The sequence below is a fragment of the Ciconia boyciana genome, chromosome 2, assembly GCF_034638445.1.
Source record: "Ciconia boyciana chromosome 2, ASM3463844v1, whole genome shotgun sequence".
NCBI lineage: Eukaryota > Metazoa > Chordata > Aves > Ciconiiformes > Ciconiidae > Ciconia > Ciconia boyciana.
The window spans coordinates 158,290,517-158,308,254 of NC_132935.1; the positions used below are offsets into that span (position 1 = coordinate 158,290,517).

General features: G+C 35.1%; 1 protein-coding gene across 1 annotated transcript in view; it reads left to right on the forward strand.

Moving 5' to 3' along the window:
• Positions 1–17,738, forward strand: part of PTPRN2 (protein tyrosine phosphatase receptor type N2) — a 680,315-nt gene that overhangs the window by 307,916 nt on the left and 354,661 nt on the right. The window contains 1 exon segment of the mRNA XM_072851628.1: positions 7,047–7,126. Within this exon segment, the coding sequence (XP_072707729.1) occupies positions 7,047–7,126 (80 nt within the window).

The window sequence follows — 17,738 nt, forward strand, 5'->3', positions numbered from 1 at the left end:
ATAATTTTTTTTTTTTTTAAATAACATAACTTTTTTATCCTTTAGCTTAATCTTTGGGGAATGAAAGAAAAATCACTGTACATTTAAGCAGCATTTTGAGACCATTTTCCCACTCTCTCAGGGTCCAAACACCTTTCTGCTGTAAAAAATTATAACACTTGTATGGTTTGTTCTTTTAAATACTGTAATTAAGAACCTTATTTGCATGGCAGGCAAAGCTGGCAACTTTCATGTACTCAGCGTGGTGAAAATGTCAAGTTTCATAGCTTGTGACAGATTAATAGAAAAATTATTTTAAAACTCTGCAAATTATTCATAGATATTGAGTAATCATCAGAAGTTGCATTTTGTGAAGAATAAAAATAGGACAAACTGAGTGTAGCATCAATCTCTAAATTGAGTGTTGTCTGTTTTTTAAAATCATTTAAATTGTAGGCTTAGCAAAATAATCTTCACCTGAGATGAAGCGAGTTGTAAAATCTTTAAAATACTCTTTCATCGTCTTTTACACTGTAGATTAGTATCAGTGTACTTAACACAATTTTGGTGCATATAGATTAAATGATTAATGTAAAATTAATGATTAATGTAAAATAATTAAAAGTCCATCATTTAGTATTGGTTGGTATCAGAGACCCGCCAAACATGGACTGCTGTTGTTGGAAAGCATCCCTTTCTGGACCAGTCATCCTTTTTCTATGACTTTACTCTTGAAATTATTCTAATGGCAGTAGCATGTCAGTCAGAATACATTTCATTATTTGGTCCTCTTCTCTCCTCCTGAAGCCGTGCTCCATGAGGTCATCCTGCAGCACTGATCGTTTCAGGGGGAGAAAAGAGGGCAGTACAAGGTGTCCAAATAATTACCTGATTTATGAAGGCTGTAGATTTAGCTTGCAGAGGTAAGTCTGAGCTACAACCACCAAATCCAGACCTAAGTTTTGTTTCCATGTAGTTACATTTTCCAGATGTGATTGATTACTCTGAAACTGTCAGTCTATCTAATCTGTGTGGTCTATCTGTTAACACCTCACCCAGCTGCATGGTGTAAACCACTCTAATGAAATGCAAGTGGGGATAGAAAATCAACCACTAACTGGTGAGCACTGCAATTAATGTCTTTCCCTTAGCAGGGATTTTGCTTTTTCCTCTTTAGTACTTGGCCATTGTCAGACATAAGGTGTGATGTTAGTACAACAAATCTTTAACTTTCTCTCTCCATGCTAGCTATATGTTTATTACAGGACCACATTTCTGTAGGCAATGTTGCAAGCAAACAGTTCACGCTTAGTGTATATAAAGCATATAAATATGAATAGATAATATATATTTGGCTGTATTGCAGCATGTTGTGGAACACGGTGTGCCATTCTGCAGTTTAAGGAGCATGTTGAGATTTTCCAGAGAAGTCTTCTTTTCAAGAAGGTCTGTTTGCTAAAACAGAAAAAGCTTTTTTAATTGATTACAAGCTGTAAGTACATACATGTCAGTAGAAACGTGAAAATGCATACAGCTGTACATTGACATTTGTTCAGTTCAGGTGCAAAATGAAGCAAATCTTTGAAAAGTAAGGATATTAAAGAGTGAAAGATGTGTGCCTTTTTAGTATGAAGTCTGGGTGATGATCAATATTCTCAACAGTTCAGGGAAGTTATTTTGTAGTAGACCAGCACAATATATACTTCACAGATTTCCTGAATCTTTGAAGTTTAGTCAGGTATCTGCTTATGTAATATAGAGTGTGACGCAATGCTTCACAAAAGAAATTTTGGTCAACATTTCCGGTCAAAAATTTTGGTGAAACCTGAATCAAGTGGTCAATGGACTTACAGCTGGTCTGAGTAACGGAGAACAAAATAGGCCGTGTGCACTTCTTTTCTGTTTATGTATTATATGACAATGACCAGCTACAATTTTCTGCCTTTGTTTTGCTCTGTAAATTGTGTAGTATAAACATACTGTATTACAAAAATGCCTCTTTTAATCATGTGCTTTTTCCCATGAATTTGATTTGACTTAAGTATGTTTATATACCTATATATATATAATATATAACACGTTTACAGCAGTATGAGCATTTTAATTTTTCCAAATTGAGAAGGTGAAAAGGAGGCTTCAGTGCAATATAAACAATGGACTTAAGCTTCAAATTCCTAAACACAGTAAGCACAGAAATGTGTACACATTGCAAGTCATTAGTTCAAGCCCACCAAACATTTCCTGAGACAATTACCTTTGCTGCTATAAAATTTACTTTGCACAATCCTCTGGAGCGTTACTAATTGCTTTTCTTAACCTCCAGAGATTAAAGGATTTTGAAATGAACATATAGGCAAGTAGAGACTCTAATTTCAAATCTAAGCTTTATTAAGGCAAGCTCTGTTTTACGAAATAGGGTCATTAAGAGAATGTTTAATGTTGGAAATATCCAATCCTAATCTCGTCATCTTCCTCCAATCTTGAGAAATTGCACTCTGCCTGTATTTTTTAAAAAATGCGGTGCAACCTCAACTCATTTCCATCTGGCATCAGCTCTATGTCTCATCTTCAAGAATACACATAACCATGTTGGCACTTGTTTCTCAAATCCTTTTCCACTAGGGGGTATGATAGACTGTGACTGTTTTTCACCGTAAACCTTCTGTATGATATTGTAATACTAAAGTATACACACATGAGGGAGAAGAACAGGCAGGCAAAGGTTGGTACATAATTTATGGAGATTTAAATCCTGTCATTCATAAATATAATTATAACCTACGGCTTGAAAGTGATATGGACCTTGCCATATTGATGATGCTCCAGCTCTGTTTATTCAGATCATACGTTTGTTGACAGCCAAAATATAATAAGAATGTAGTTAGTCAGTAAAACAATTAATGAAAGGAAATACTTCTATTTTACACAAAGAATATTGTTTGTTTCTGTGCATGTTGTGCACCCTCCCACCTTCAGATGGGAAATAGAAACCCAAGGGGAGGTGTTATTATTAAATCAGCAATCAACCTTCAAGTCATTTTGGTATAAACACTGTAATTATTTCATCTCTAGTAAACAGAATATAAGACAACAGCACATAAGGGTGACAATTTGCAATATGCTTTGAATGTCTTTGTTAAAAAAAAACCTATTATGGCTGAAGGCAACATTATTGAAATTAAAAAAACCCCAGAAGTTGTGACAGCCAACAGAGGGGGTAATTAGTCAGTAAATTTCAAGTAATAAATTTAGCAGGTCATTGCAACAGACATTACATTTTGCGTGGGGAGAAGTCACTGTTTATTAGCCTTGAAGCCAGACCTGCTTACCTTTGTTCAAAAAACCATCATAACAAAGTATTAGGAAAAAATGATATGTGCAATTATAATAGTATAGTCCAGATGCCTTCTAAAACTCACAGGCTTCTCTTATTCAGGTGGGTGTAAGTTCACTTACGTCAGAAGGGTCAACTACAAATTTACGTAGGTGTAATTGTAGTAGCATACAGCTTGGGGGGAAAAGACAGACAAAAAATCTGCAATAAAACATTGTCTTTCTAGATTAAAAGTGCTACTACCTAACATTTTTAATCTCAGTTACGGCAGATGCATGTCTTGGATGTCGGTTACGTTTCGGCCTGGACATTGCGGTTTGCATTTCTGCTTGCTTTCACCCACACAGCTGGCTGAGTGCTGGCGTGATGTAACCTGCCAGGCAGGAGGGATGCCTCCGCTCACCGCCAGCACCCTCCCTGGTCCGTGGGAACGGTTTGTTTGCAATTCATCAGGTCATAAACAATCGTGTGCACTTCAGTGAGCCTCCGTATTTAGAGTGATGTAAAGACAATTGCCATTAATATTAGCTAGGCTTCAGAGGGTTTGACAGCCACGCAAAAAAAGCAGTCTTATCTATCTAATTTAAAGTTCCTGGTTAGGAAGTATCAGGGGTGCATTTTATACATCTTAGAACCTTTTCTCAGGCTGGCTGCCCTCTTGTTAAAAAGTCTTTTAAAAAATATTTTGCAGCCAAATAATTACTGGTTTTGTTTGAATGTTCTCATCCAACACATAATGAACAGCGAGGAATTCCCCAAAGGGCATCTATTGTTATTGAAATGTTTATTTATTGAGTGCTTTTGCAGAAGCCCCCCATGAGAAAAATCTCGGTTTATGAGCTCCTGAAGCAGTCAGTTCCCAAAACATCGAGCAGAAATGCAATTTTGACCAAGTAATCTCAAGGCCTTTTGTTTGCTTTTAAATAAACGGTAGAATACCAATGTGCAAAAAGTTGTGACAAGAGCTGCTTTAATTTCTGTATTTTGTAAATATTCCTAGTGAAGCTCTGCTCATGTGGTGCTCAGGTGATTCCTTACGTTCAAGCATTCAGTTGCTACAGTAGAGAAAAACAATACCCCACATAGCAATATAGGAGGGGGTATTTTAACTGATTCTGAGATTTCTTCCTTCCTGCAAAAGAATGGTGTTAACCCAATATCATGCCACTTGCATAAGGAATTTTTTTCCCACCCTGTTTTTTCCTCTTTGTTTCCCTATATTTTCTCATCAGTGGCAAGGAGAAATGACAGTGCTTGTGGCAATGCATACATGGGCACGACTCAGATCTTGTTGTGTTCCTGGATTATCCAGGTGGAGTCACTAGAGAATAGTGCGATGATCCCTGCCAGGCTTCACACCTCTGAAATCCCTGCCTCGCGCTGCCTGGTTTTAATCTATATGATTTTAGTGATGCCATGAAGTGCATAGCTGCAGTGAGTGGGGCAGGAGGAAAACTGAGGGGGGACTGAGCTCTGGGCCAGAGACAGAAGCAAAAAACTCAGGCAAGGGAAGGAGGGGAGGAAACTTTTTATGTCTTTGCTGATAAAGCCAAAGTGTAACTACACTGTGCTTGAAAGTTTGCGTTGGTTCCAGGTTCTCAGCTATAATGGACTACGCAGTGTAGATTTGAGGGGAATATCTAGAGTCATACGACAGCTATATACTGGGTTGGTGCCTGCTTTTATTTAAAGCAGACTGCTAATTACACTGTAAATGTCCGAGCAGCCAGAGAGGAATCATCATTTCTGCTAGGCTGGCAATGCAGAAAGAAGTACAGTGCAAGATTAGTTATATTCAGTGTATGGTATCATGAAACTCCCAGGTGTCTTTTACAGTTGATTATCTCAGCGTTAGTGACAGAATCAGGGAATGGCCTGAATTTTTGTAAAGCAGTTATCTCAAATAAAATATACTTTGCAATTGTTGAGTATTATAACCTAAGATATTATTTAAATGATGCTGATAAATGCTTTCTAATTACCTAACATTATTAAAATACATTTCTTGTACATTAATGACTTGGCATATGGAGTGTCCTTTAGCAATAAAATCTCTGTTTTCCTTTTTCTCCTCCCCCCCTGAGTATTTAGAGAAAAATGATTGATTAATGACAGTTCCTATTAACTCCAGAATAAAATGTGCACAGTGCATGCTTTGCTAATAAAAGATTGAAAGGATGCTTCTTGGTCTTACTCTGATTCCCTTTGTGACTTCAGAATGAAGTCTTATGGTTAGTAATATTTTTTTTCCTCCTGAAATGTAAAAAGTTTAAAGGTATTTCTGTCTAGGATATATGTGATGCAATTAAGCACACTTCATTAAGTGCTCTCCCTTGTATGAATGCAAAATATTAACATGTTAGTAAAAGAATAATTTAATACTTCATTTCAAGCCCTGCAACAAAAATATTTTTCAAGTTATTTCTTTTATGCAGCAATTCTTCAGACTTCATTCTCTCATAAGCCACAGCTATAGGAGGTCAAAGCATGTTACACATATGGTTCCAGCCAATGTACTTCATCATTTAAGCAGGGTTGTTATTCATAGTATAAATGTAATTCTTCTCACTGGTTGTATGAATAATAAAAACTTAGGAACTCACATAGTATGTGAGTAACTCACATACTACATAGTATGTAAGTTAACTTTTATAATAGTACCAATTTTCGTCTTTGTTGAGCCTTGCGTTCTTCTCCTCTGTAAATTATTACATTATAGTTTCTACAGTCTCGTTACCTGGAAATTTTCTTCAAAAATACATTTACTATATTTGTGTGTGTGTATTTTTCTTATGTTTTTCATATATATGTACTTTAGTATAGTATTAAGGATATTAGAACTGAAATTTCTTTATTCCTTTCATCAGATGTGCATGTAAGTTGGATATTATTGGGATGGGTGGAGAATGAATGCAACATTACATATACAGATTTATTTTTCTTTAAAAATGCACAATTAAAAATTTTTGTGAAACCCTGAATACTTTACTCTGCCGTTCTTCATCTGGCTAATCAGTACCTTCCTCTGTAAATGCCTCATAGATTTTAATGCCATAAAGGACTGTCAGACTATACCCAAAAAGGTCACCATAGAGTCAATAATGTTCCTTCATAAGTTATTCAAAGAGGTGATTACCTCTGTTGTTGTTAAAAGATAAATACTTTGTGGTATCTTTCTGTTCAAAATCAGCCATTGGATCAGATATGTCCAAAATCTTTTCCCCACACATGTTCTTGCAGAATATGGTCACGATAAATTTTCTGAGTTTCTTTATTGTCCCTTTGACTTACAGTCATGATAACAGGACTAAGCTTGTATTGATGTTAGGCATATAAAATTTGAAACTACATGTAATCTTTGGATGCTGATTTGCAGAGATGGTTTATGCTGTACTTGGCAGAATAGCAATTTCAGTGCCTCCATTTTGCCATTTTCCTAATAGGAATAGTATTTACAGGAGTGTCCTGAAGTTTAGTTAATGTTGAAATTCTTCCAGAGAGGAACAAGATACACACAAGAAACCACAACAGGTATAGAAATGTATACAAATGTAGCTAATGCAGCAAAAGGAAGAGGGCTAAATGGTGTCTTAATAGTTTATCCTTAAAAATATATTTTGATAAGCAATATTATGCCATGTCTCTTGATTATGAGACATTTTTAAAATTGAAATTTTTAAAATTGATTATGAGACATTATTAAAATCTTACATTTTTTAATAATCTCTTCCAGCGTGCTGGGACCAGCTGTGACTTTCCGAGTGCACTCAAACCTCCAAAACATTTCAACTGCAGATGTTGCCAAAGCAGCAGGTAAGAGTCCTTGTCCTCCATTCCCAAACTGTGACCTCCCAAGCATCCATTTAGCAGACAGTGGCACTACAAACAGCACAGAGACATCCCAGTCTCCCAGGAAGACTGACATTTAAAGAGGGAGACGGTTGAGAGGTGAGTGGCACATACGGGAAATTGAAGTGTAACATCTCCGAGTCAATTAAAACTGCCTCTGACTTCCTTGTTTGTCGAGGAAAAGGATTAAGTAGAGACTTGTAGTCAAGGCGTAGCATAGTGAAAAACTCTTCGGTGTTGTCATGAACTCATAAAAACAGACTGGTTATTTGTAAATGAGGGTGTAATACCTTCGCTTTTCTGATACTTTTTTTCAGGGAACAAAAATGTTATTACATGTTAGCCTTGATTTCTGGATCAAAACATGATAGAAATATACCTTTGTCTGTGTGCTCTTTAGGCAATTTCAATGACAAGTTAATCTTGGGAATAAACATTGTATTTCTGGAGCTAAGCTGCTTCTGAATAAGTACCACTGTTCCAAGGACTCCTGTTGGCTTCTTGTCAACTTGGCTACTAACTGTATTATGGAGTTGTTGACTGTAAGAAATCATTTCTGCAAAGTAACTGAATTGATAACCGATTTGCTTCCAAATTACCCAATTGATAGCTTTTAAAATTATGAATGAACAAGTTGCAATTTTGCTTGAAAATAGAAACAAAAGTTCATTTAGAGAAACACTGGGAGCCCAAAACTGCCCATTAACTTTTTTTGCTTCACCATGGATGAATTTAGCTGTAGAAGGAACTGGAGTAGTTCCCATTCCAGAACTTTTCTTTGCAGGACCTATTGGAGGATTAATCTCAAAGTGTCTGTGAAAGAGATTATGAAAAACAGTAAAATGAACATTTAGCAGTCACCAACACCATATTGTATCCATTCTGTGTTTTAAGGAGCTTAAGAACAAAAAAGGTTAAGCACTATCAGTGGTGTGAAACCTTTCACTTTTAAGCTTTCTTGTCAACTTGTGATTAGAGAGTGGCAAATGAGATACCATTTTTCTTAAGAGGGTTTAATAACCAAAAAGCCATAGATGTGTACTGTCAAAATTAGAAAATTACAATAAAGTAATTATTGAATTATGGGACACTTGAATGTGTATGATTTACGTTGGAAAAATTAATACAGTTTTATAGCAATACCCTGCCATGTAAACCTGTTGAATCTCTCTGAAGGGATCAACAAATATGATGCAGCTGGTAGAGCCTGCCTGGGTTGCCGAAGACTTTTGACAAGTTCTTTCTCTAGAATTTTCTAAGGAAATTAATTGCTTCTTAGAATGTGCAACATGGAACATGAAAATGCAGGATCAGTAGTTGGTTAAGAGGCAAGAAACAGAGATTAGGAATAAATTATTAGTTTTCTCAAAGGCTAAAGATAGCAGAAAAGGATCTCTGCTGGGTCTGTGGCATTCAACATACTTACAAATGAGCTGGAAAAGAGGGTGAGCAGCGTGATGAGAAAGCATGTTAATAGTACTAAATTATTCACAGTATTAATGGTGAAAGTTGGTCTTAGAAATGTATAAAAACCTTACCAGACTGAGTGACTGGACTCAAAATGGCAGATGAAATTCATTATAAATTAGTGTAAACAAAATGCATATGGAGAAAAAAATAGCTTTACATATGAAGTTATATGTCTAAATAGACCATTACTGGTCTGGAGTAAGAACTTAGTGTAGTAATAGGTAATTTAAAGAAAATAACAATTAGGTCTCCATTATCAGTTAAACAAGGAAAGTGTTTTTAAGAATTATTTGGAAAGGAATAGAAAACAGCAAAATCTCATTTGTTCTTGCATAAATCTATCCCTTGCCTGTATTTAAAAGCGACATATAGTTCTGCTTCTCATACCTCAGCGAGGTTGGAAACTCCAGTTGAAATGGAAAGATTCAGAGAAAGGCAGAAGGCATAACTGTAAGTATGGAATATCTTCCATATAACAAATGGTGAAATAAGGCAGGAATCTTTATTTTGGAAAAAAAATATGAGTATGGTATGAGAAAGGTCTGTCAAGTCCAGAGTGGCACAGCGAACGTGGATGGGATTGTGTAGTGGCTCTAACAATGTAAGAACAGATGAAACTGGTAGAAGGCAAGTTCAAAATAAGTCAGAATGCTATTTGTAGCTATGCCTGTTGTGGGTAATGAAGCTTACATGTGTTCAAAAATTTACAAGTTCATGGAACAGACATCTGCTGAAATTTAGCAAGTCCATAGAAACCTTGTCAAGTTCAGGAAGTTCCTGATGTGCTTTGGCCTGTCCCTAGCAAGTTACTCTGAAGTAGATAAATGCCACGAGTAGTTTATTTCAGCACAACTAAGAAGTAACATTAGGTTTTTTTCTTACTGCTGGGATCAAAGTAGTTGTTTTCAACTTCCGTAACTTAAATGTTGCTGACAAAGTAGGGAGGTTCTGGGGACAAAAAAATGTCACCCCAGAGGAAGTTCTACAGATTCACCAGCTTAAATTAATCTTTTATATTGCGATTCTGTCTACTCTATATATACCTATCCCAGGCATTTCCTAACTTATGTTTGTTTAGTACATCAAAATTTTCAGGTTTTGATGGCTGCAGAAAGAGGTTTGTAGGAGTCTTACATCAGCTCCTCTTGGTATGTCACCATGTCCATAGTATTGTTATAACTAAACCTTGTGTTTGCCTTTTACAAAAAAACTGCTCACAATTCTGTCCAGCCGTCAAACATTTTAAATTTAAAAAGTATTGCATTTTTCTTTTCTAACCAATAAATAAGGTTGCAGTAGCTTGTCAATGTACTTGCTAATCGGTTAATTTATTTTAAGCAAACTTCTTACTTGCAAAAAGCCAAAAATAAATTCAGTTAAAAGATCAACAGCAGTATATACTTACATAAGAAGTTTTTTCAGGCTTTAGTTGTAATTAGAAGTTTTAAAAGTCAACAGTGTCTTGAAGAAAAGCATTCCAAAAACTTAATTTACCAAAGGAAATCAAAGCAGAATAAATCAATGCATACTTCCAGGGTAGACACAGGTAAATGCGTTACTCCATGGTGTACTGCTGTTAGATAACTTGACATCCATCCAGGAACTCTGAAAGCAGATCTTGTTTACAGATAATGAATAGACCAAACTGACAGAGGAATTTCACTGTCCGTCACATCCTTAGAAATGAAAAGAATTTAGAAACTGAGGTAATCAGATGCCATAGTAATTATGGGAATGTAAATTACCCATATTTGCAAAAGGAATCTATTTCTGCAGCTGTTATGTACATGCATGTCTCACTGATATCCACAGGAACAGTTTCTGTGCAGCAGTTTGATTTATTATTCATGTCGTATATATTTTTGTAACCAAAATGGATAAACTTCCCTTGCATTATTTAGGCTTAAATATAGGGTACTACATTTAAAGTTTTCCATCCTCTCCTGGGGAGTTTGACAAATGCGCAGGTTAGAGAAGGCATGGGACTCTTTAGCAACTATGCAAAGAAATGAATGACTTAGAATATCTACTAAAAAATAGAGATATGGAAGTATGATAATAAAAATTATTTCCTATATCTTCTTAGAGTTTGAGATGTTCTTCTTGGTGTGCATGAGACCCAGCTTGAGGAGACATAAAGCTCTCTCAAATCTTTCAGTCACGGTCTTGCTGATAAAACTTGTTTTCTAGTAATCCACAGTTCCAATTCCGTGTAAATGTTTCATAACTTTTTTTGCAGTTTCTAGGGCTACATAATTATATGGGAAAGCTGACAACAAAGTAATTTAAAATTGTGTATAGCTTGCTTTCTCACATTAACAATACTTTTATTTGCTCTTTGACTGCAGAGCAGAAGGACAGCCAATGTTTTGCCAGCGTTACATACTTTGATGTTCATAATATAGAACATATCTTGCATCAAGTAGCTGTCCTCTGGCCTATTTCTGTTTAATAAGTCAGGCTCAATGGTGCAGTGTAATTTCATCTCAACATTTTGAAGAAATAAACTTTCTCTAGACATAGATGACCTGCTTTAGAAGTAATTACACTTGGCACATGACATCATTTAGACAAATGAATGTGGATTTCATTTCTCTTCAGTTTAAAGGTTAGGAGAAATCTAGCAGAGAACAATTATCAGTAAGATAACTCTATTTATATAAAATTGCAATATAGTCAGTACAGTAATGAGCAATGAGTTTGATTTCATACGGCTTTATAGGTACTCTACTGTTTATACAAAGACATGTAAAGTAATAGTAATAATTAGAAAAGAGGAATCTTATGATGTTCCCAAACATCGAATTTTAGCATCAGATGGCTGTAATGATCACATATATACTGCGCATATGAAAAATGTAGGAAAAAGAGTCTTGTGCACAGATACTCAGCATTGCTGAAATGAAATAAGAGCGTTTGCTTATGTGTACCTGCAGCATTTCACTGGTTAGAATCATGCTTACATTTTTTTGGTATTGTATTAAAATGCAGCCATTTAGTTGTTGTAAAAAACAGGAACAGAAGAGCAAAGAGATGTATGCATAATGTAGGCACATTAGTGATAGGGGACAGGTAGCACAGCAAAAGGCAATGCATAACTAGATATTAGAGAATTAATAGGTCTTGTGTGCAGGTTCTTGTATCTGAGATATACTGTGATATATACCATTATGGAAAGTCAGAAATCTTGATTTCATTTTTTAAAATAAGAATTTTGAAGATATATTAGAATATGAAGAAATTTTTTATTTTTTTTTAAATTCCCCTACCTTTTAACTAAGCTGTTGATTTGGTTTGGTTTTGGTTTTGGTTTGTAGGGGTTTTTTTACTTTTCTGTTGCCCTGCTGGTGAAACCTACATTTTCACAACATGCATGGTTTGACAGGGACCATTAATCATGACTTAGAGAGGAGGGTGTTGAATCATATAACCTTCTAGTATAAAAACTATTTCTCTGCCAGCTTTCTAATTCTGAAAAAAATGCATTGCAAAATTAATTCCGCTGAAAAAAACCCACAAATGCAAAATATTATATTATCATTAAAATTTAGTTGTATAACAAGATAATTTGAATAAAGATACTGCCTCAAAAGTATTGGAATAGATAAAAAATGCTTATAGAATTCCTTAGCAGTTTTAAACAACTGCAAATGATTAAATTTGTGAACTTACAGATTTTGAGATTTGACACCTACAAATTTTGGTCATGTCCCAGCTGTGATGAAATATCCATGGCAACAAATACTGCAATAGAACTTTTTGACATTGAAAGTGAATATTTTTGCTAAAATTGGCAGCTCTAGACAGACAAAACATGATCCTTAGCTTTTAGCATTAAACAGTCCTTTTGAGATGAAAAGGGTACTTCAAAACCCTTAGAGTTGCCTTACCCTGTCTAGTGATTTAAGCTGATGGTGTCTATTGGTTTGGAGCGGTCCAAGATGTCATAGTTTTAATCTTAATTGGGATGACTAAATGGCCGGTCATATTAGTTATCCGGTTGATGGATTAGTTGATGGAGAAGCTATTTATGCCTTGTTCTGCCTCTGATATGTTTATTTTGCTAGGCAGGCCTGAGCTGTATTTATAGGTGTCAAAACTTACTCTTCTAAATATGTGGGCTTAAGCGTCTAAATCAGTGGTCTAATCTCAAAGGCTCTTAGTTCCCATCAAACCCTACAAACCTTTAATGACCTTGGATAGTTGGCAGGCTTGAAATACAGAATTTTCTAAAGAAAAATCAAGAAATTTAAATTTCAAAACCATGTCAGACAGTGAAGCACCCCACCTGCATTAGAAAAAATTATTCCAGGTTCTTCTTCAACTTTGGAAATACTAGTGAGGAACCTGCCTTATGCAGTCACTGCAGAAATCTGTTTATTGCTCCCATTTCTTAAGCGCATTTGGCAGAATCTCAGTTTTGTCAGACATCCAATCCGGGCCCTGTTAAAAAGGGCTGAGACTCTGACATGAACATATTTTGATTTCCTTATAAATTCAGTGCTAAAAATTTCCATTATGAATATAATTTAAAAGACCTAACTATGAAAGTACAAATGATCGGTTAAAGCTATAATCTTAGATGCAATTTTTAGCTGTTTGCAGCAACTGTTTGTATTAGTATAATTGAAATATACATTGCAACTTTTAGAAAATTAGATGTAAGTCTAAAATATTGCAGATGATATATGTGACTATTCTCTCGTATTCATTGTAGTCATGAAATGTAGTCCTCTTTTTATTGGTCAAAGGGGGTTATCTTTCTGGTTTACTGCATAGTAGAAATACATATAATAAAAATCACATTTATGAAATACCTCTATAAAGCTTGTACACCTCTTAATTTTACGATCTGAAATTTGGCAAAATGAGGCACAGAAAGAAGATAATTTGCTCAACATTAGAGAATCAATTGATAAGGATCTAGTACACAACTTGACTGTTCATTTCTAGGAACGCTGCAAAGGCTCACTCTGCTCTCTAGCCAATAAGTATTGACCATGCCAACACTGTTGACAGAAACATGGTACCTCTATATTATTATCCAGTATTAGCAAGAAAAGTTTTCTAGGAGACAGAGAACTGTCTTGAGATTTATCTTCATATAATATAACTCTGTATCTTCATCTCATAAAGCTCTATGTAATGTGTATATGTAAAGAATGTATACATGTAGAGAAGGGAGACTAGGAGAAGGAACAACAGAACAATGAGGAATAAATCAATTGCAACAATAAGATTATGCAGTTTTATTTAGCTATCCATATATTTAGTTAAAAGCATATTTAGAATAATTGATATTACTGACTCATGTCTTATGAGCATTATGGTCTTGTGGAGGAATTTGAACAAAACCTGGGAAATGTCATTTAACGTAGTGAGTTTGGAGTACACTGTGATTTTCTCTCTCTGTGTTTATTTTAGCTTGTGATCAAACACTGTCTGGCCTTTGTTGCTTTTTAGACCATTGTTGGTTAATTGTTAGAAGTTCTTTGCATAACATATTTCACTGAACTAAGTGTAATCTAAGAATTTATTATTCCTTGTACTGCTTCTGCTGCTGACATAATGAAACTTGGCAATGTCCGTTGTGTTGTTTTGTTAATGGCAACATCCATCATCTCTTTTGTGGTGACCATCAGTGCAGGAGATATGAGTTCTATATCATCAGAAGCAGGAAACTTCAATTTCTGGATAAAAAGTCTTCCTCTTCTCCAAGAAGTCCTTGTTCTTTCTAAATGGCTATAACCAGCTTTGGTTGTCTTGTTGATTTTTGGCATAAGCTTTGCATGTCTTGTGAGAAGTTTCAGAAAGATGAACTCTGTTGCTTCAGTCACAAGCACATCCATCCTGCCATACTGTCTTGGTTTCCTTTTTCTACCCCGCAACCATGAGCAATAATGGTTGTTTTGAAAGTATTCATTGGCCACTCATTGTCAGATTGATAATTCAGCTGTGATGAAGTGAACAGGCTGAATTCCTTCCCTCTATCTAGATTTTTGTAGATCATGCAATTAGATGTCTTTCTCTCTGAGACGATAACAAAGAGAGTGTCTATGAATAATTTGAAGTTCATCTTTGAAGCAAACTGACAGCTTCTGTGTCAGAAACTTTGAACAATGTAGCCAGGAGGCTGTGAGGTCCATCTGATTTCACTTGCTGCTGCCCTGGTTTAAGGAGGATTACAATTCTTTGCTCTATAATGTGAAATGTAAAAGTTTGACAGCTTTTTTTCTGTTGCTAGCTCTCTTAAGTCTTTTGGTGCAAATCCTGATTTCTTCTACTCAAGCCTTCTTAGTTCACATTGTCCTTTTTCACCTCTTGACCCCTCTGTAGTAGATCAATTCCCTTTCACCTACTGTATCGTCAAATCTATCTGAAGTATTTTCCTCAAATCCTTCCATTGGTGAATAAAGGATGTCATTATATTTTTGAAGCATTATTCAGAATCTGAACTGTCTCCTGCACTACCAAATATCTGATACAATGATTAATGAATTTTTGAGATGGCATTTCCTTCCCACCTCGTTCTTCTGTTGAAAAATGGAATGAGTTTTAGCAGAGGTGATGGGTGCTACCATTCAGTACATGTGCCTCAATCCTGAAGAATAGCAAGCATTCGGTTATGACTCTTCTCCAGTGACTTCCTTTTATTTATGATATTCATTGCTGTGATTAGTAAGGATGGATTTTTTTTAACATACACCTCTTTCCTCTAAGAATAACTCAGTCTCTAATTTTAGAAAGAAATCTTCTTGCCTTAAAACCACTTTCCGTTGTAACAGAAAACTTCAGAACTTCCTTCTGTTCACCTTATGAAGCGATGGAATCTATTCCAGCATAAGCCCCTAAATCAAGCTTCTTAACTATTGGGAACTCTAAAGCTAGTTAATAATTTTATAGAACTGGGGAGAAAAACAAGAGCTAAGTAGCATTATGTAGCCAATGTTCTTTAATTAAAGCAACGATGGCTCATGTCATTGCATTCTGATGCCTCTTACTAAACACCCATTCATAGAAAACCATCAGGTTGGTATTAAACTAAAATAAAGATAACCACACATGCAGGTGTAGTATATATGTTAATATTTTAGAATACAATAGTTGATACCTGAACCAGACAGTTCTATCAAAGGGTCAATGGAAAGACCAGAATTAATGCTTAGAACAATATATAGCTGCAAAGATTGATTTGCAGCTACTCATGTGTTTCTGTTAGTTGCTTTTTCTGAAATCTATAGGCAAGCCTATGAAGACAGGTAAAAATAAGACCTCTATTAAAGTAATTTATGTCATGGTTTAAAGGTTAATAGTGATTTTAAAGTTGACTTTTTTAAAGAGCCCTCTGGTAATATAACTAAATACATTGTAATAGTAAGGGTAGAATTCATCTAACCCGGTTTCTGCCTAAAGGTTAGGCATTTATTCAAAATTAGTTGTCTAGATTGCCTCTACATTCAAAGAAAAAAGATTGTATGAACTGGCGCTTATCATAAGTGGATAAAAGTAGGTGAGAGAAAGCCATCACTAATATCCACAGAAATGTATAGATATTGTTGATGATAGGACTGCCATACATACATACTGCAGATAAATCCAGGGAGATTGGTCAAAGTCAGGATTGTAGAATTTAGTGCAGTGGAAAGCTTTCAGGATCTTCCTGTAGTCCCTGCTTGGTAACATATTCAGAAATATTTTTTCTTCTGCTAGATCTCTTAAAGTCTTCTGGTGCAAAGCCTGATTTCTTCTACTTAGGCCTTCTTCATTTACATTGTCCTTTGATAACATATTCAAAGCTCCTTAAGAATTCAAAATTAATTTGAGATTGAGTAAATTCACAAAGATTTCAAGTTTGATAAATATTACCATGTGTAATATTATTAAACAACCAAATTCCTGCAGTCAGCTTGTTCACACCTCCAGCTATTCAAGATGAAACTGTCATGTCGTTAAAGCGCAAAGTGGTTTTCTTCCAAGTCCAAGAAATCTCACAATACATTTTTGACTATGGAAGTGAAAAGTCTTTTTCCATATTAAACTTGCTACATAGTTCCTTTCACAGATGTTTCAAACTGACCTGTACATTTTAAAAGGACTGTTTTCAGCTGATGTAAGTAAAAAAATAGCTGCACTGAAGTCCATAGCACTGAGAATGTGTGATTGGAACAAAACTGTATTATTTTTGGTATAGCAGCAGTACTGTGGGTTCCCACTGTGGACACGGTATCAAAAAGTCCCTATACTAAAATATTTCTGTTTCTAACTTTCATTCTAATTTAAAGCAAAGCAAGCAGAAATCCCCAAACCTAAGACAACCTGCTTAATGTCATATTTCATCATATTATTTAGCAAAATTGCTGCTATTTAGCATTTTTATGATAAGCAACAGATTTTCCAGGAAAATGGAAAATATATGTGATATGGCATATATAACCATAATACTTACAATTCCAGACATCTTTAAATGTTATAGTCCTTTAATAAATTTTTATATATTTTTGTGCATACACGGAGACTGTTGCTGTTCACAGCAGATCCTAAGCATATTAAACCAAATTATTTAGGAATGCTACAGTAAGAAGAAATCTGGTAAGGCACGTACATAAAAGGCAGCATTTATGTAAAGAATAGGTAAGCTGATCTAATATTTTTTGGTGAATATGTACCTTTTTAGGTAAGCATAAATAAGGGAATTAAAGAAACACTAATTTATGTCAGATAGTATTGTAACCTAACCTTTACCTGGAAAAGAATTTTGAGTACAATTTTTCCACCAATTAGACAGATTGAGTATAACTTTTCAAAATGTCGAACAACAATATAAACCTAAAAATTTTAAACTATGCATGCAAATAAACACTAGGCACCATATGGAGCAGGGGATAATGTTCTACTTTAGTTGGTGCAAACAGGAAAATGTTCTTTATCTGATGTAACTAAATGTCCCATTCTTAATATATTAAATTGGATGATTAGCAATCTTGTGATTGTAAGTGATAGCTTTCATATCAGCCAAATAATAAAAAATTGTGAGGGAGAGCAGTGCTACTTCAGGACTCTATGAAAAATAACTGTTATTTAAAGCACAAGAAAAAACACAAAATCA